The following is a 21,909-nucleotide window of genomic DNA, read 5'->3' as shown; positions in this document are numbered from 1 at the left end:
GATCTAGTTATATTGAGCTCGTGTTCGAGCTCAAATACATATACGGGCTTTAAACATACATTTTGATTTTGTTAGAGCTCAAATCGTGTTCTTATCAAGGGACCTTCAAGTCTTATGTGTAAAAGAGGGTGAAAACCTTTGTTCATGCAAACATAAAGTGATTAAGAAGGTAAGACTTTGGTCTATGAACACCGATAAAACTAGTAAAAACTGAACCAAACCCAAACCGATACATATTCAGTTCTCATAATAGTTAAGGAAAAAGTGTCTCCTTAGCTTGGTCTAGTTTGGCACAACTGCAGTTCAAATGGAAATTACTATTAAAAAAAAAAGTCTACTTTAATGAAACATCATCATTTAGATAAAGAATTCTGCTTCAATTGGTATCTTAGATACAGCCTGAATATAGTGAAACAAATGGTTGGAAAAAATATTTATTAAACCTTAGCTTTCTAAAAATGAATACGTATAACATTTGCTTAAGTTGTACCTAGATTGAGTCTGGTGCACGGTGAAATTCTGGGAAACTCATTACAAGCTTCTCGGATGCCATATTGTTTGGTACCGGTTAAGTTCAGCCCCTTGCACAATCCTATCAGCAAAGGAAGGAATAATGTGCTTAAGTTTACCTAACTTGACTGCAGTTCCCAAGCATATTTTTTAAGTCAAAACAAACCAACCAACCTTTCACCTAGCCAGTCAAGGTGGTTCAACTCCTATAGTATTACCAGTGTAAAACCACCACCTATAAATCTGTTACAAAGCACAAGTGTGGTGTCATCAGTCTTACTCAACCATGGAAGCTTTTACAGGTTTATTGGCTGCAATGCTAGCTATTTCGGCTATTACAGCTAACGGGCAAATTAGCACTCCATGTACAGCATCAATGATTGCTGGCTTCACCCCTTGTGTAAACTACGTCATGGGAAGTAGTTCAAATGGAGGATCACCAACCGCAAGCTGCTGTGCTGCAGTTGAGTCCCTCATGACCACAAGCTCAGAGTGTGCGTGTCTTATAATTACAGGAAATGTTCCTGTTTCACTACCAAGTCCAATCAGCCAGGCCTTAGCTATTACGCTCCCTAAAGCTTGTAACTCTAAAAATATACCGCTGCAATGCAAATGTAAGGCCATAGGTTTTGAGTTTTGACATGTTTCTTTTGTTTTACTATCTATTACTATAAACTTCTAAAATAACTAACTTTGCCTCTTTTTTTGGTCATTTTTGCAGCTACTGGTGTTCCTCTACCTCCTGCAGGTACTTTTCCACTATAATAAGCATTTATTTTAATTGAGGTGTTTATTGTGTTAATGTAATGGTCCAAAACTGAGATTATAAAAACACATGGTCCTAAAAGAATCATATAACTTGGTTAAATTATCTACCTCTCCTTGGTGGTTTATATAATGCATTGCCTTTTACAGAGAAAAATACTTCGTCAAATAAAACGATCAAGGAGGTTGTAACCTTCAAAACTTAAATGTTTTGGACAACTGTTGACTCATTTCCTATTAAGCTTAGTCTCTTAACCTTACCATTTTGACCCCTTGAAGATAAATACAACCCAAATAGACTCAGCTTAAAGTTGATGGGTCAAATGGGTTGAGAAGGTCAAACTTGTCTAAAGTTGCAATAACCAATAATAATACATACTCAAATGCTTACAACCTGTTAAATCACTTTAAAAGAGTATATCATTATTTCGATAGTGCTTTATAAAAATAAAATATCATACCAATACATGGATTATTTACAGAACCTAAGAAAAGGAATGAAATTATGATGACGGGCCAGCCCGGCCTGTATTTTGAAAAAATGACTTAAGACTGATACACATAATACATTACCCAAAATTCCTACACAATCATTTTTCCACCCCGGATAAGAACAAGTCACACCATTCATGAAATTCAGTAACTAATGAAATAAAAACTTACATATGGCAGGTCCTGCATTATTTGTTCCTCCTCCGCCCAAACTTCCTCCACCCAGAGCTTTTCCACCGGCTGCTGATTCTCCAGACTTGCCACCAAGTCCTAACGGTAAGAGATTAAAATTTGTACAAACCAAATCATTTCACAGAGATTTTGAAAACCTGATAATTTTCAGGTTCCGAGACAGCAGAACCGGCACCAACACCTTCAGAAATGACACAGGATGACTTGCCAGGGCCAGATACACATGAAGAACAGGAGGTACCTCGTGCATCAGCACCAATTGCTAGGCAAGGTTCAACCATTGGTTCAGGCATCAGACCAGTTCTTACACCCGCATCGGCTTCAAACCCATTACTGATTTCACCATCTCTTCTGTTGACAATGTTAGTTGCAACCACAATGACCAATTTCCATGAAGTCTTTTTCTTCCGATATATTCTGTGATTCACCCACTAATATTTATATTGAAAGGAAAGGGTACATATACTTTGTGGATATAGTGAAAAATGATGCATGCCCATTATGTTTGATATAGTTGTAGTCTCATGAGATATTTGGATGCGTGCTTCAACTGATTATTATGAATTAAAATCACAATAAATCATTTCGAGTATACATGGGTCAAATACTAAAGTCTGGAGAAACAAGTGAGGTGTGGTAAGAAAACAGATTATTGGGATGGATGAAAAATAACAAGGACCCTAACTTTAGCAACCAATTATCAGAGGTTAATTTTTGAACTCTTATTGATCACATTCGGGACGCACACCCAAAACGCTTTTCATATTGGTTTTTGGGATCATGATTCTCTGTCGTTGATATACATCACATTTTACGGTAAGAAGATAACACGCAGCATTACAAGCATAGCGAAATCAAGCATAAAGTAGCTGAAGGAATAAAAAACTTCATCTAATCTCGTTAAATTCTTCCATTACATATATATCATTATCTAGAGAAAGACTATATTGTAAAACCCATAGTACAAGTTGATTTCATCTCATCAAGGAAAATACATGGACATGGTATTCATGTAAACTAAAGGTAAATGCATGATATACTTGTAAACTAACAAAAAAATCTCCCATGCGCAGAAACATGCACGCATTGACACACATAGATGTATATACACACTAAAGCATGAAAAGAATAAAGGACTTACTCGATTAAGGTCTCAATTTGAAACTTTGACTTAATCTCGTAATGGTAGACTCTTCAAGTCAGTGGCAAGTCCACTTTTCCACTAGGGTATGCACTACCATAACAACAAAATCAAGCGAGACACGACAGTAGCCAAAATTTTTGACCTTCAATATAGTTATGCCCATGGCTTTGCAGGCTTGCAGCCAGTTTATAAGTAAGTAAAGTCTATCGTATTTGGTAATGCAACCATAAAATGTCATCAAAGCTAAGACAAAAGGATTTCAAACAAGTGTAAAAGATAATGCATTGATTCTATTAGATATCAAAATAAATATATTGAAATAACATCTTCCATAAGACCATAACACTGCAGGAAAAGTATATAAACGTAGATCATACTACTATTCGTTTTTCCAAGCACACAACACTAAAGAAAAACCTAAACCTTGAGTATGTGGATCTCTATGTAAAGAACCTGACCAAGAGGGCTCCAAAATGGATTGACTTGCCCACATTTTCTCAGCTGACAAACACGTTTGAAACAGGAAAATAGCTTCACCCATTAGCTTCCCAAATAGCCAATTATGCACATCCCAATAAACTTCAACTGGCAATCCATCCACCAAAATTGTAAAATTTCCTCTAAATTTCCATCTTAAATGCTTCACTTGCATTAGCGTTTTACCATCTATGCGAATCAAAAGGCACGGATCATTTGTCCCCATAAGATCACATTCGATCATGATATCATGAACTTTCCCTTTTCCACAAAATTGACCTCTAGTCGAGTAAGCTTTCTTCCCAAAAATATGCTCTTTTTTAGAGACAAAAACAACATTTGGAGCAAAACCAGATGCATCTATCTTGTTTTTCGCGTCCTTCACCATATCCCCTAACATCAATATTAAATCTTGGTTCACAACAATTGCAAAATAGAAACCTTCAAGTGGTTCAGGGGACACCCCAAATTTCGCAGAGGCTAAATCCCAATGAATATCAATCAACTTAGAACCCACCTCAACATTCTTAACCCCTCTTCTTTTTGTAAACAACCAAGGCTTGATTTCAACTTTACACAAACATTGATTAGTGGAATCATCAATTTGAACCGAAACACCTTGACCCATTAAGTTTTTAGTCCAAGTAATAGTGATAATGAAACTCGAGAAATTGCGCAATCTACACTGATAAACACAAGTAACAAGATTTTGACCAATTTTACTACTTGATGTAGTAATGGAAGCATTTGATGAAGATGCAGCATCAGCAACTTGCACACCATTTTCACTAAAGCATGAAAAATCCCTCATCTAAAAATTATTAGTTTTGCTACTTTTTAGCACTCAAAGCATAGATATGAAATGATTTTATATATAAAAAATATATAACCCTTGAATTCAAATAACAACAAAAATCAAAATCATCCCCCTAAATTCAAGAAATAACAATAATCATTAACAACTTGACCTCAATTTTCACCAAATCAAGTAAATTTCCATAACTAAAGAATGATAAATTTTGCTACTTTTATATGTAACTGAAACTAAGATATGAAATGTGTATAACAATCTATATCTCTATATTTATAAACAAACAAAACCCTTAAGCAATATTAGCAACTTGAACGCCATTTCCACCAAATTTTAAAAAATAATCATTTAAAAATGATAAATTTTGCTACTTTTTTGCATTTAAAGCTGAAATATGAAATGGGTATGATAAATTTTACCTCAAAATAAGAACTTTGTAAGTGGGTTTTGAAATTTACACAAAAACTGTCAAGAATTTTTGAAACTGAAAAAAGGGGATTAGGGCAAGATTCTTGAAAAACAGCCTAAAATATGAAACTTTGGTTTGAAAATCTTTGAGAAATTTTGAATCTGGGGTAGGGAAGATATAGCTTTGAAATGTAAGTATCTTTCTCTCTCACACAAACAATAATAATAGATACATAAATTTTGTGTTTTGCTACTTATGGATAGGAGGTGAAAGTGGAGTTGTGGTAAGGTCTAAATTTTGTTTTTTCATTGTTTATTACACTCAAGATCGACCTAGAACAAATGTAACAACATTATATTACTCGTATTACTAGACTATTTTTTCTATATTATTACGCCAAACAAACATATATAACTCGTGATATATAAATGTTTCATGATATGATGCATATATGATGACTGATGAGTATAAATAAAAATGTTGAAAAGTTATGATACATTTAGTAAAAAAATGTTTGTATATTTAATGCTTGTGTTAAAAAAAATAAAATAAAAAAAGGAAAAAAAAAACATTTAGTATTCGTATTTTGTAATATTTATTGTTATATTTCTGTATATATAGTGATAGTGAAGTGAAGTGATAGATAGACATTGTGTAAACATAAATTCGAATAGAGTAAGATTGTGTATGTATATGTCTTAAATATAAAGTATCTCTTTATTTGTATAAAAACATCAAATTATTAAATCTAAATAATAGCATAAGTGGTAATAAGCTTTAATTTCGCATTAAATATAGATTGGTATTAGTTGTATTGTTATGAGTATTTTTATATGTCCATTTAACCACTTTCTTGGCGGTGGTGAAACATAATTGTGTCTTTTTATTAAGGGTGAATTTGATGGGATAAGAAAGGGATGAAAAGGAAAACTTATGTTTTTATATTCTTGAGTTTTTTTATTAAAAGAAAGGAAAGTGATGGAAAGGAAAAGTGAGGGGTTTTGGGGCTAAAAACTTTCTTTCCATATTTGGCATGGTTTGGAAGGATATATTATAAATTTATCAATATACCCTTCAACCATTATATGAACTATAATAATTATAAGGTTATGAATGTAAAATTACATATTTTTATCCTTTTTTATCCTTCTCTTTTAACTCAAGAATGTCTTTACATCCTTTTATTCACTTTCTTTTCTTTTAAATGATAAAACTCAATAATGCATTTTATAAATATAATTTTGTATCTTTTCTTCTCTTATCAAATTTTCTCCTTTCTTTTCCTTTAATAAAAACTCGAGAATACAGTATAAGGGAAATGTTAAATACAGTCTTAAGGGTTGTATTTAACGTGCATAAAAAAACTTGTACCTTCCATATTTAAAGTCCGTCTTCTGATTTTCACAATAAATGTACAAACAATTTATGCAATTTATGCACCTTAAACACAGCCCTAAGAGCTGTATTTAGCAAACCCTTTTTATTAATCATCATTAACAATATCATAGCTTTCTTAATAAGAATATACAAAGAATATACAAATAATGGGTGGTATAGTTGCAAATAATCATTATATCTGAAACTATTTATACTACCATGTTAGGTAAAACTCTTTTTAGACTTTTAGTTTTCTGAATTTCCTAACCAAGATATCATAAAAGCGTAATAGAGGAGTCGAGTTTCTATTTGATGTAAAATGACAAGGAGGGTTTACGGGCTTGCCCTGTCGACGTTTTTGGATTCCCTTCCTATGAGGTTCGAATTCAAGACGTTAGGTAGATTCAGAGTAACCAGTCCTGGTATAACTTTGAGCTATCTTGCCGTTACGGAATAAAAAAGTAGATGATAGCATTATTATAGAAATGATATTCACGCTAGAATAAACTTATCTTAAATTTTGGTAAAAGGTAATTCAGTCGACTTTTATAGAAAAAAAACAGTCAGTTACTTCTTAATATTTAGTCTTCAGTTGATGATCGGGGTGGGTCGATGGGTATCCAATTGTAGTACCGGGGCTAGGATTCCCCCCATTAACTTTTTTTTTCAGTTGATGACACTACGATTTGGTATATATAGTAGTTATTTTATATGATTTTTTAATTTCACGGTAAGTGACATGGATGTGAAGTTAAAATTATAACTACAACTATTTTCGTGGGTTGAAACTTGAAAACGTAAACTTTGTTTGGGGCTTAAATTAATGTCTATGTAACTAAACGGGGTACAAAGTTGTCCGGATTTGAAACGATACACACTACAATATAAAAATTGTGTGTATATGATAAAATAAAGAAATTGATACGACAACTAAAGTTATTATGAGGATGTCTTGCACACATATTACTCTAATTTCTATATTACATATAAAAATTTTGCTTATAATGTATTATTGACAAGCCTAAAAGATGTTATTAGTAAAATCCTTTTTAATTTTAAGATTTCAAGAACATTGAAATTCTAAATTTACCTATCTGTCTTAACCAGTTAATTTATCAATAAAATACAATGTATTTCTTTTAAAGGTCAACACCAACAAAGACTACATATTCTACACAATCGCCACCAACCATTAAAAGTGTTGATGATCAAGAGAACTAACCATCATCATTCATAACCGTATGTCTTGATTCAAAATTTAAAATTTTACTTTTGAAATTTAATTGATGTAGTCATGTAGACGTGAATATAAAAATTAAGAAATTATTTACAGGTGCACTAATTCAGATTTGATGCTCGTGCTTGTATGAGTATCTTTTATGCGAATTAAAAATATATTCCTTGTTATAGAAATTAAAATTCTAATAAACATAAATAAATATTTATATCTACCAATCTATATATAACAAGGTCCTAAATTCATTCCTAAACAAATAGGAACCTTAGATGAATTACATATTTGATTTATAACCATTAAATCAAATTTAATTATTTCATCTTTAATTAATGACAATAATAATACTTTTACTTTATATATTTTGTCAAAATATACCCTTTTTAATTATGTTAATATACCATAAATAATAACATCATAATACAAATAATAATTTTATAAAAAGATTACTTAGGGAGTGATAGTCTCATAGATCGATCGATTAGTAACATAATGAAGTAATATATATTCATAATTAAATAATTAAGGTGTACATTGGTAGATAATTATGTCAACGTATAGTGTTTTCTTTATCTATTATGTCAAGGTATACATGTTTAATTAAGTGCTAGAGGTGTCTAGCATGTAATGATATAGTCTAATAAATTATTAGGAGTTGAATCCGTTAGGTATATCATCTTATTATCGATTACCCCTTATGATATATCACTTTCTATAACTTTTTAGTCTATCACTCCCATCAGCTACCTCTTATTAATATCCTTATATCTTATATGAATAGTTCACTAACTCGGATTAGAGAATTTTTCTTAACTTTTTTTAAAAGTTTTTATAGATCGAATTAATTAATAAAAAAAGATGAAAAAGGTGGAAAAAAATTTTTAAAAAAAAAGACAAGTTAAAAAATAAAAAACGAATATTTTCTCCTTTCTCTTCTTAAGGACCTTCTATCTTGATCACTTCACTATATATATATAGGGGTTGAGTATTGTAAAACAAGTATTAAAGTAAAACAAATAGTACAAGATCTTGACCCTTAGATCATAGTTAAATTGATGCACGAAGATTCACGAAGCAATTGATGTCCCACGATTTTTATGATGCATAGTGATTTTCAGTAAAGAGAGACCTATTATTTTATTTGTTTTACTTTAATACTTGTTTTATTTTACTTAAAACATATATATATATATATATATTATATATAGGATAAGATGGTCTTACCGATTTTATGTAGAAGTGAGGACCCTTAAAGATTTAATTTTTAATTCGAGCCTTTAGTCAAAATGATAATGTTATTATTTACTTTTATTGATCAATTATAACATTTGCCTATATACTTTGAATATTTAGACCAAAGTTTTAACTATATTTTATTTTCTTAAAATGTAAAATATAATCTTTGCTGCATATAATGATTTTTTGACCTTTGCATAAAGAGAATTTTTTGATAGTGATCTTTGTACTATTGGTCCCCTATAAATAACAACAAACTTTTTCAAGGCCAATTAAAGAGAGAACAAGCTAAACGTAAATCCAAGCAGAATTCTACACCAACTTTGTTTTCTATTTTTGTTCTTCTTTTTCGATTTAGATCAAATGTTATGATATACATTAATGTATCTTAAATAATCACTTTTTAACTTATTACATCAGTATATGTGAATATTAGTTGAGATCCAAGATAATCTAACTTAAGATAGTTTACCTAACTTAAAATTTACTCAGTTTATAACTAAAGACTATAACATTCTTTTACATATTTGTTATCAACAAATCTAATCAATTACACTAGGACTATAACATGTATATCGTACTAAACAATTTCGATATATAAATTTTTTGAATAATGATATCATCATGATTAAACTTATCTTATCTACTATGCTGTAAGCATGTTATTATTAAAGCTTAATACATTTATCTCGCGTATTACGCGGGAAAATAATCTAGTATTGTAATATTATAAAGCAGATTTTTAACATTGAATTTGAAATTTTCAATATTGATTTTAAGTATTTTCCCAAAATGCCCCTCCTATCTATTCTATATTTATCTAAAATAACTATAACTAGATTAATACCCGATCGGTGACCGGGTTACCCGAAAACAACATATTTGACCCGTCAAACCCACTTGATTATTTGACCCAAAGCCAACTCGATACAGATCGACCCAATTGACAACCATAACAGTTAGGATTGTGAAATCTCGAACCGCCAACCCACTAACCTTATTTTTCGGGTTAGGTTACGGTTGACCTATTGGGTTAACAGGTCGACCCTCCAACGTGAAAAATTTTTAAGTTTATATAATTTTTTAAACAGGTCGACCCATCAACCCATTTGACTTGAAATCAACCTACCAACCCATAACCCATATGGCCTATTTGACCTGATATTAAGTCGTCAACCCGTCAACCCACCAGCCTATTTGACTCGACAACCGAAATTCGACCTATTAACCCGCCACACCAATTTTTTTCAAGTTGACGGGTTGGTTTGGGTTGACATGTTGTAGGCAAGAGTTGAAATTTATAACCTGGAATTTTTAATGAGTTGGGTCAGGGTCACAGGTTTTTTACCTGTCAACATGCCAACCCGAACTCATTGACAGTCTTACTAACAATAGCGATTATTTACATATCTACATACCTTTTATAAACCACAAAAAAGTTGATTTATAGTTTTATTTAAAAATTAAAATAAGCTGTTGATTAACCTGTGAACTCGCCAACCCATGTATTAGTCTGGTCGACTCGGGTCAACCGGAGTTGGATCCAGGTTGAAGTGTCTGATCTTAAATTTCAACCCGCCCTAGTTTAATACCTGGTCCTTAAAAGTCACATAATAACATGTACATATAACAGACATTGCATGAAATATACATCTTATCATATACCAAAATGATGTTTAAAATGAAATCGAACATACATTTAAGATAATCTTTAAACACTTCTACAATTTCAACTATAATATATATAGAATAGGTTTGATACACATAAAGCGGGTTTTATGACCTTTTATAGTTTAAAAATATTATTATTGAAAAAAAAGATTATAATTATAGTTTGAAAAATATTTATTATAAATAGTTTTAATAAATATTAACTATCGTGTATGTGTAGGGAATATATACAATACTCCACTAAAATGTTGTAAATGAATGATTAAGTTGTTTATAGGCAATAACCAGACTGTCAATACTTGACTCAACTTGAAACCCGACTTGAAATTATCAGATATTTTCAACCCGTTAACCTACCAACATGATTTCTCGGATCGGTCCACGTTGAGTTTTCAAGTTGTTAAGTTGACCCGCCAATCAAAATTTTTAAGTTTTTAATGATATTATTGATAGTTTTTTTTAAGTTAAATGAGTTGTTTAGGAGAAACGTATTTTTTGGTAATAAACATCTAGTTATATTATATTTGAAAGTAGTCAAAGTGTTGAATTACTTGCGTTATTTTATTCAATCCTTTTTACAAAACACTTCATGCCAATAATAAGATAAATTCTATTAATCAATTAGGGCTAACTCTTCAACTATCGATAGTCGATTTTACTAAAATGTGAAATGTCGCGAGAATAGAGTATAAACAAAAAAAACTTTATAAACATTTTAGAAACACATGTACCATTATATTAAGCCAATTTCACTAAAGTGTGAAATGCCACGAGGATAGAGTTTAAACAAAAAACAACTTTATAAATATTTTAGAAACAGACGTACCGTATTAAATTAAAAGATTTTTAATTAATTTTATAATCTTAGAACAGAATAAAATATATCTAATATTAGTTCATTGAACGTTTATTTTAGTGAGGAAAAATAAATAATCATTGTTGATAAATAAATAGTATATATAAATTGATAAATTTTTTAGCTACAAACAAAATATCATTTGCTTTTTGATTTTTTTAAATCTACAAATGTATTACAGAAGTATGAGTTTATGAATGTTAAGTAATATTAAAAGATTTTCAACACATTTAGAATTTGAATCTATTTTCTATAGTTTCTCTTTAAATCCAGTTGTTACCAAATATAAAAATGACATTTAATAATTTTTAAATATAATACAACCAATTAGAATACAAGAAAATAAAACTCTCAGCCAATCAGAAGCGAGAGAATTCATTTTTTTTTCTCTCTGCTCTACCGGCAATATATATATATATAATACCATTTCTCTCTCTTCAAATCTCAACCAATTATTTTTTTTCTCTCTCTTCCATTAATCATTTATTCCTCCAATTCATTCAAAATCTTTTATCTCAAAAACTGTACATCGATAAATTATAAAAATTGTATGGGTGTTCTTAAAATTTCATGCTCTTTCATTAGAGATGTCATTCGATATACTTTCGACAAATTTTTAAATCCGAGGGAGGAGCCCGTACAGCTAAGGCATTTGACTATCATACTCTATGACATATCAACTCCTATAACCTATCATACTCTATGACCTAGGTATCACACCACCATCTCACCGCCGCAACGCGCGGGTACTTGCTCTCGTATATTGTAAAGCATATTTCCTCTAGATTTTCAACATTGAATTTAATTTTTCAATATTAATTTTAAGTATTTTCCCAAAATATTTCTCGTATCTATTCTATATTTACCTAAAATAAGGATTAGGATTCTCTAAAGTTACTCTAACTTCATAAGTGAAGTTGGAGTAACTTCAACCATTTGATTAAATCTAATGGTCAAAATTAAAACATCAACTTTTAATCTTAACCATTGGATTTAATCCAATGGTTGAAGTTACTCCAAGTTCACTTATGAAGTTGGAGTAACTTTAGAAAATCTCAATCCCTAAAATAACTATAATACTCATTCTCTCTCATCAAATCTCAACCAATCATTTTTTTCTCTCTCCTCCATATATCATTTATTCCTCCAATTCATTCAAAATCTTTTATCTCAAAAACCGTACATCGATAAATTATAAAAATTATATGGGTGTTCTTAAAATTTCATGCTCTTTCAATAGAGATGTCATTCGATATACTTTCGACGAATTTTTAAATCCGAGGACGGAGCCCGTACGGCTAATGCATTTGACTATCATACTCTATGAAATATCAACTCCTATGACATATCACACTCTATGACCTAGCTATCACCCCTACCATCTCACCGTCGCAACGCACAAGTACTTACTCTTGTTTTACTCATGAACCATTAGCTATGCAATGCAACCGTGTAAACGGATTACCATCTAATTTTAAAGCAAATTTGAAATCTATATTTCATTAGGGAAATGATTAATCCTCTTAACCAAATAGCCTAATAATTCTTCTAACTATGAGATGATGACATGTGGAAAAATCAGGGGGAAAGATTAGAAAAGAAAATTAGTGGATACCACATGTCACATTCTTAATATTTTAGGAGGATTATTAGGTTATTTGGTTAAAAAGATTTTTCATTTTATTATTCATATCTTATGTATAACCGTCAAAGTCGCAACTTTGAGATATATATGTTTTTTTTTATTTTTATATATATCTTGTTTAAAATTTTATACACCAGTATACTAATTATATATATTAATGGCTACCACAATTAAGAGAAAAAAATGATTTCAACTATTGATCTAAACCATTGAAATTCATAATCAAAACAATCTTAACCCTTAAAATTAAAAGTCAACTTAGTTATTTTATATATGGTAACCATTTAAATACTATTTAATCTATACTTTTTGAATCATGGATACTATATACAAATAGGTTACTTACCTACGTACAATTAGCAAATTTTTATGTTTTATATTTTTATATAGAACGACAAGTACAAATTACCAATGGATTGAAAATATTTTGAAGTTCAATAGCTTAGAGTGAGTCGAGCACTTTAAAATATTGCAAACAACCTTAATGTGTGATATGTATGGTGAACATTTGAGTTTCATGCTAACCGAGAGATTATATGTATTATACGAGTGGTGTACCCTTAAAATGCAACGGTGGTGGTAGCGATGGGTGGTGGTGACGGTAACGAGTGGTTATCAATGTAAAAGTAATTGATGTAAAAGGAGGTAGTGTATTTATTTTAAGGATTAAAGTAAAAGAATGTATATTGTAAATAAATTTCATTAAGAATGCTATAGGTATATTAACTCAAAATATATTTAAATTAGTGGGAAAAAAAAGTTAGTTTAGATCGTTAGGGTTGAAAAATATTTTAGAGATTTTTTAGGTTAGATGTAGTGTGTGAGTTAAAAATGTGTTGAAAATTAAGGGTAGTTTAAATATTTTGAAGATTGAAAGTTAAAAAAAAAAAGAAAAAAAAAAAAGGGGGACAGTTTGTTTTATAAAGGAAAAAAAATAATTATATAATACAGATTGTCCATATTTCAAAAAGGAGGAGGGCAGTTTGCTACGGTACGGGCGAAGCCCTTGCTGTCCGGCGTCGGCGCCGTGGTTGGGGTGGTCAGAGATGATGGTGGCTGGTGGTGGTTGTCTCGCGAAGGAAAAAACCTAGAAATTTTAAACCCTAAAATGCTAAAAAAGTTGTACTTACACATGTGTAAGTCTCGCCAGAGATGGTCGCCATCGCCGGAGGATCATGGTGGTGGTCGGAGATGATCATGGTGGTGGTGGTGGTAGTCGGAGATGGAAGGAAGAAAGAAGAAGAAGTTTGTAAGTTAACTTACACATGTACTATAAAAAGTACATATACTACAAATGGAAGGAAGAAGGAAGAAGAAGTGTGTAAGTTAACTTACACATATACTATAAAAAATACATGTACCACAAATAACTTTCATATATATATGGGGGAAGGAATATGGGCTGTTATACACCCAACTTGGGTGAAAAACCCTTCACATACCAATATTTTATTATTTTGAATAAATGTTTGGCCCCCATGATTTTTAATATTTAAAAAAGTTTCTTCTACAACATACTTTTTTATATCATTTCACATGTGAATGGACAAAAAAAAACATATAATCCAATACAAAAAAATGGTTTTCAAAATAAGGAAAGTTATATATATATATAGGGTAACATTATTTTGAGAACCCTTTTTTTGCGAGAACCTTTGAGAACTTTTCAAATCAAACCCAACCGATGATTGTTCTTTACATGAAAATTGTTTTTTGGTTGTATTCTGAATAATTTATGTGTAATTTTGAAGTTTATAATTGTGTGGAGCATGAATTATCATCCGTTATACAATTATGTGGAGATTTGGATTACTGATCACATGTGTACGAATATTACTATGATCACATGTATGCAAGTCAATCACATGGATTATCATTCGTATACATGTGATCAATAATCCAAATCTCCACATAATTGTATAACGGATGATAATCCATGCCTCCACACAATTATAAACTTCAAAATTATATATAAGTTATTCAGAAAACAATCAAAAAACAATTTTCATGTAAAGAATAATAATCGTTTGGGCTTGATTTAAAAAGTTATCAAAATAACTTTTCAATATATATATATATATTGTTTTTATCTGGTTAACGACCGGGTATAGATCTAGTTATCATTGTGGCCTCCTCATGTGTCATTTTCTTGGTGTAGGATTAGGATTAGGAAGTCTCCATAGATTATTAAAAACTACTACTAGTTCTACTACTTGATCAACGCATGCATCTTCGTCAATAAATTTAAGTTCTCATTTTTCATCATCTTTTAAAAACTGACATTTTTTAAAAAATATCTAATGCTATGAATAGACGTATTAACAGCAAAATACACCTAATCTGTCATCATCTTGAACGGTTCAATGAATATATATATATATATATATATATATATTAGTAAAAATAACCATAATAATTCCGTTTAAAATTATGGTGTTTTGTCAAGATTCAAAGTTATGAATTACTTCTGGAAAAATAGTACACTAATAAAGCTCGAAGAAACCATGAGTAGAAAACGTAGGGTTGTTTATATGGATAAAAAATCTAAAGTTGGTTTCAACTTTATAGATAAAATTGAAACCCCAACCCTTCGACTACGATCAAGAGTTAAAATTGTTTAAACTTGATCTTTGATTTTAATCAGAGGCTGAAGGTTGTTTAAACTTTATTTATAAAGTTAATCAATTTAAAAAATCTTTATTCCATTAATATATACTTTTTTATAATCATTTGGTTGTAGGTAAGTTTATTTGAGAACACTCTCGCCACTCATTTCTCCTCTCTCTCTCTCTGGTATGATTTATATTTTTTCACTTTTATTTTTCATTTTTGATTTTTTATAATACTTTATATATTTTTAAAATAAAAACTCGTTCAAAAAAAAATCCGATTTGATATGGTATAGGCTTCATTCTACGGATATTAATAACGAGTGGCTGCTGAGGATGATAGGTCATAAGAGTGATGTACCTAACTCCGCCTTTTAAAATTTTAAAGAGAATAAATAGGGAATAACTGAAGATAAAAAAAGACGGAAGGGAAATGGGTAGCTGAAATTTAGTCATATTGTTCTTTTTGAATAAGGTATTTTTATTTTTCTCCTTGGTTGTAGGGTATTTAACTTATAATATGTAAATTCTTTTATACTCATCAACAATTATTAACCTACTTGGTAGTGATTCTTGATTTTTGGAGGGAAAACTTGGATTCAATCTCTTACATTTATATTTCTTGTGTGTTCTCCAAATTTTGTAATATCCTAAAATTTTTAAGCCAATGAAAATTAACCTTTATTATAGTTTTAACATTAAAATAGTTTCCTAGTATTTTATTTTTAGATACGAGGTTAATTTAATTAGAATTTTAGTGGTTAACGGGTATTATAACCACTTAAAATGAAAATGGACATGACATATGGAAAGAATGCCAACCCACTTCTTCTTTTGTAACCATCTCCACCTCCACCTACCTTGATCTCATATCTTTTTCTTCTTTTCTTCCAATTTTACATTTCTAGTTTTGTTACCTCATTTGTTTCTATCAATATCAAATCTTCCAAATAGTAGTAATATTAATAATAACTCAAATAATAATAATATCCTCATTCAAGTACTAGTAATTGGAATTTGAAAATTTGTGTGTGGTGCAAGTGTGTGTCGACACACATAAGGGAAAGAGAATAAATTGGGGCTTAAATTCATGATAGTTGTTCTTGAATCATTGAGGTAATCAACCTTCTAACCCTAGTTTTAACTGTTTTTAGGAATTAGGGTTCATGCAAGTAATTAATTTGGGGGATTTTCTTAAATTGGGTTAATTACTTAAAATCAAGCCAGGGTTCATGAAAATTGATAAATTAAGGATTTTTAAGTGAGATGGCTATGTTGTAATACTTTTCTAAATCCTTACTTGTAATGGAGCATGTAGATATGTAAATTCATGAATATACTGTGATAAAATTGTTTTACTGATTTTATGGCTAAAGCAAAAAAATGATGGTTTTGAGTAATAATGTAGTCTGACCATATAGAAGTGATTATGAGAAAATAGAAATGATGATTTTTGAGTAAAATGTGTATGGTCATAATAATGAGATTTTGAAAGAAGCCAACTTTAGAGAATGATGAAAATATGAATTATGTAAAAGATGGGTTGAGCATTGAGATGCTAGTAAATATAGTAAAGTATGGCTTGATAGTCTTATGCATGAAGTAATTGAGCTTGATGACCTTATATGTGCAAATTGTGAATTATTGCTAGGTGGAAAGCAATATGATTGTTAGATGGTCATCATGGTTTTGGTTGTTGCGAAGGAGGTGAGTACTCTTGCATACCATTATATGTACGTTGGATCGATTACCATATGATGGTGGATTCCGTGTGTGGTAATCGATTTGGCGTTAGGGCCTAATTTGAGGTCGGGGCCTAAGAACCCCATAGTTGAATTGAGATGAGGTCTAAGAACCTCTTGAGATAAGGCCTAAGAACCTTTGAGGCCTAAGAACCTCTTATGTATTGAGATGAGGCCTAAGAACCTCTTTGATTATTGTTTAGCGTATATGGATCCATGTATATGTTGTTAGCGCAAAGGTGAGTATGCAAGTGATGGTATGACGATGACATTGGCTACATGTGATAGTCCTTTGTGTGTTTTGCCCTCCTTCGTGTGTATAAGCGAATGCAATAGTATTCACTAAGCTTTGGCTTACTTTTTAGTTGTTTACCCTTTTTATAGGTTGTCCCGGAAGTGGAAACAAGAGTAAGTGCTTTGAAGATTTAGGTTGATTTGGAAATGTAGAAATGTTGACTTTTGCGGTAAGAGTTGGTTTGTGGTTAGTACCCATAGTGACTCCTTTGGACTAATGGCTCTTGGTACATTTAAAGTGTTTTTGGTAAAGTTTTGTTATGTACATTTCTGCAAAAAGTTGAGTCAGAGTCATATTCTTTCGTATATTGATGTATTGTAAATGCTTAGTCGGTGTTAACATGGGTAATTTGGGTAAATGACCAATTTAGTTGTAAAATGAACGCTTGATCAAATAGATACTTTTGTTATGTTTATTTTCGTGTCTAAAACTTGTTTGAACTCGAAAATGATGTATTATGAAGTTTGGAATATGGGTTGGATGAGTTGCAAGTGGATTTTAAGTGTCAAAATAAGGTTTTTGAGAAATCTAGGCTCTCACTGTGGCTCAGTGGAGCTTGTGCACTCCCACTGCGGCTCAGTGAGAAATCTATGAAAAATTTTGTTTTTGTCTCGGTTGTGACTGCGACGCAGTGGGACATGAAACCTCCCATTGCGGCTCAATGAAGAAAAAAAATTCTTATTTCTTTTAAATCGAGTCGTGTCGTTTCAGATTTGGAGTAATGTAGAGCGCCTAAAGTCTATGTGAGCTAACCGGTAACCTTTCGTCAATCGTTCACTTCATGTGAAATAGCAGAACGGTTCAGTTAATTTTTGACGCTTAAAAAAAATATATTAACTCATAAAAGTCAGTATTTATTTTCAAGGAATGGACTTTGATATTTTATCCCAACAATTATATTATGTATCGTGTCATCCCTAATCTTACACGACGTCCTGCTACAACGCCTTCAATTCGCTAAACATAAACCATCCATTATTGTCCAGAAACAAAATCCTCGACGGATATTCAGCATTTTCGATTTAATTACATGCTTACCATACTAGTTACCTATTAAGTATCAACTAATGCACATGTTGTGTGGTATACTATCTATATCTATACTTCTATACTTTTTATTAAAAAGAAAAGATCCCCTGTTGAAAGTTACATGATGAAAATGTTAGAAATACTCTAATTAAAACAACACACCCTAAATACAATACACTTTCACCCTAAATGATTAGTCCCTCAACTTTTAAAATAATTAAACGAACCATTATATTAATTACATTTACATCAATAACTTACACTACTAATCGTTACCACTATAAGTCATCGTCGCTGCATTGTGCGGACACCTTGCTAGTACGTACCGGTATGTGAGGGTGGCATAACATGTCACATGAAACCTGTTAAGACACGAATCTGTTAAGACACTGACCTGTTAAGGTCGAACACGAACACGACCTGTTAAGAATTCGTGTCATTTTTTCTGGACACGAACACGACACGAAAATTAACAGGTACACCTATTAACAAACCTGTTAAGAACATGGTAACTTACATTCAATATTTTTATACAAGTTTTAATTGATCATTTAACAAATATCATCCACATACCACAATACAAATCGAGTTACAAATATATTTCAACATAAGTCTTAAATATATATAGAGAAAAGTGAGTATGAGACTATTATGCATCCAACTTGGGTAAAAAAAACCTTCACATACCAATTTTTTAATATTTTGAATCAATGTTTGGGCCCCCATGATTTTTATTGTTTAAAAAAAGGTATATGAGAGGTTTTTCACCAACTTAGGTGTCTAACAACCTCATATTCCCTTCCCCATATATATATATATATAGATATAGATATAGATATTGTGAAGCTTTTGATTCTAATAACATGAATTCAGTTTAATATAAATACAATAACATAACAAGAATCAATAAATTTGGTCAAAAGAAAAAAAAGCCTTATGATTATTATACTAGAAAGAGAGAAAATGAAGAAGACAATAATATATTGAAAGAAACAAAGCATATATAATCAATCATCACTTCATCAGATTCAATAATATTCTAAAACAAACAAAACAAACCAATCGGAAGTGGAAAAACTTATAGATATATACATAACTAAACATAATATCCGTACGATGTATGGTCTTATTTTGTACTATTTATAATTTTTTTAGTTTTGTATTAATGTATTCTTCATTTGTATTTATAATTAATCTAAATTAGGTGATTAGTTATGTTAAATCTTTAAATATGCATGAGTTAATCTACATTCTAAAAAAAAGTGTGATAGAAATATTTTTTATTAGTACACTTACCATAAAATTCAGGGGGTGAGCTTTTAATATTGAAATATACAATCTTTTTATGCATGTTAAGTGAAGCCTCAAGGGTTTGTTTAGCATTTTCCAATATAATATACTCGTACTTAATAATTATTGTAAGATAAGTAGAAATTAATTAGGAATTATAGTTTGATTTAATTAAGAATACTAAAAAGACACTTGTCGCTTAAGTAATACGCCATGTGTTGATTAAATAATGCCTTAATTCTGTTTCAGTATATTGGTAGATAATTGTTGAATATAATCCGAAAATATGGCTTGAAAATTCTTCGCCTCTGTCATTATAACTCTGGCCATCGTGGAAAGAGATAAAGAGGCGAATGTGAGATTAAAAGATGTAAGGGAATCTTACCTGTTAACTGTTAAGTTGTGGGGTGAAAAAAAGAATAATATAAGAATGAAAGTGGAAAAGTGATAAAAAGAAATGATGAATTAGGGGTAGGGTTTCATTAAATATGTATATATATATATAAGAATGTCTTAACATGTTCTAACAGGTCGGACCTGTTAAGACACGAAACTTGTTAAACCCAAATACAAAACCTGTTAAGAACAGGTCGTATCGTTTCGTGTTAACAAGTTTCGTGTCAAAATTGTTAGCCTTACCGGTATGTATACTCAATAATGGCATTCGATTTCTATACACATACTATAATCTTGATCACATGTAATGCTATTCATCAAACGGGTAATATTTTCTCTATTTAGGTCAGACTTTTTTTTTCAACTATTTTGTACTAAAAAATTAACATAATGCTATTTAGCAAACGGGTAATATTTTCTCTATTTAAGTCAGACTTTTTTTTAACTACTCCGTACTAAGAAATTAACATATATATGTTCCAGATGTTTACTTTAAATAACATGAGTGAAATTTAAGAATGTACGTAGTACTAAAACTCAATATAACTTAACATATATTGATTGTAACTATTTAGTCGGATGTTTATGTGTAGTATGCAAGCACTACACCCCATACATGTGGTTGATTGGTACGTTTCCAATTTGGCATATGGAAGAGGACCAATAATAAACCAAAATGGTCATATGCAAGTCATGTGCCATATTTATATCTCGAAAGCTACTAGTCATCCTTTTTAAATAACCAACGGAATAGCATCGTATCTCAATTTAAAAAATCTCAACACAAAAATAACATTAAATATGTGAAAATGATTAATCAACTTAACTCATATGTCTAAAAATCAACCTAAAACCTTAAGAATTTGACAGGTGGATTCCATTAATTCTCTTTCCTAATATTGCCCCCTGATTTTTTCCACATGTCATCATCTTATTATTAAACATATATTTAGGCACACTAATTAAGTTGATTTATCATTATCTTTAAATATGATATAAAGGAAATAATTAATATGATATAAAGGAAGATTTACATATATTCTAATCTATGAGATATAATTACAAAGATTTCAATCCATAAATATAAATACAAATACTTTTAACTATGCTTTGGAAATATATGTAGGGGTTGGGTATTGTAAAACAAGTATTAAAGTAAAATATATAAAACAAGATTTTGACCCTTAGATCATGGTTAAATTGATGCACGAAGATTCATAGAGCAATTGATGTACGATGATTTTCATGATGCACAGTGATTATCACTGAAGAAAAACCTATTGTTTATTTGTTTTTACTTTAATACTTGTTTTATTTTATCTAAAACCAATATATGTAATTATGTCTCATAAGTTAGGTATATGTGGAAATCACCCGATAAAAAAGAACCATCCTTGCAAGTTATTTAAGTCACCAACGATTTGGTCAGTTTAGTACCAGATGTACAACTTTTGTAGACAAGCATATGAGATTATGAGTTCAAAACATGATTTTTATTTTTGATAATGAATGACAAAGGTGTGCATCCGTTGAACAAAGACGGACCCAATAATATATATCATTAAGGTCATAATATGTAATGTAATGGATCAACTAGAAAGTAATTCCATATAACGTATTTGGACTTGATGTATCTTATTATTTATTAAAAGAAGGATTTTTTTTTTTATTTTTAAATTTCACATTATGTGATGTGAATGTATGGATGAAAGCGTAAGAATGTTTATAT

At 30.5% G+C, this 21,909-nt stretch overlaps 2 protein-coding genes across 2 annotated transcripts; one reads left to right on the top strand and one right to left on the bottom strand.

The window, feature by feature from the left end:
- Positions 1–796: 796 nt before the first annotated feature.
- LOC122609399 (non-specific lipid transfer protein GPI-anchored 16-like) lies at positions 797–2,452 on the top strand. The gene is made up of 4 exons (XM_043782447.1): positions 797–1,124; positions 1,232–1,258; positions 1,948–2,043; positions 2,111–2,452. Exons 1-4 carry the CDS (start codon positions 797–799, stop codon positions 2,380–2,382), a joined length of 723 nt encoding a protein of 240 aa, XP_043638382.1. The 3' UTR covers positions 2,383–2,452.
- A 908-nt stretch (positions 2,453–3,360) lies between these two features.
- Positions 3,361–4,595, bottom strand: LOC122607865. Its single transcript, XM_043780935.1, has one exon. The coding sequence runs from the start codon at positions 4,389–4,391 to the stop codon at positions 3,483–3,485; it is 909 nt and encodes a 302-aa protein (XP_043636870.1). The 5' UTR covers positions 4,392–4,595; the 3' UTR covers positions 3,361–3,482.
- Positions 4,596–21,909: the final 17,314 nt, after the last annotated feature.

Source organism: Erigeron canadensis, chromosome 7, assembly GCF_010389155.1.
Source record: "Erigeron canadensis isolate Cc75 chromosome 7, C_canadensis_v1, whole genome shotgun sequence".
Taxonomy (NCBI): Eukaryota; Viridiplantae; Streptophyta; class Magnoliopsida; order Asterales; family Asteraceae; genus Erigeron; species Erigeron canadensis.
This window is presented reverse-complemented; position numbering and strand designations above follow the sequence as displayed.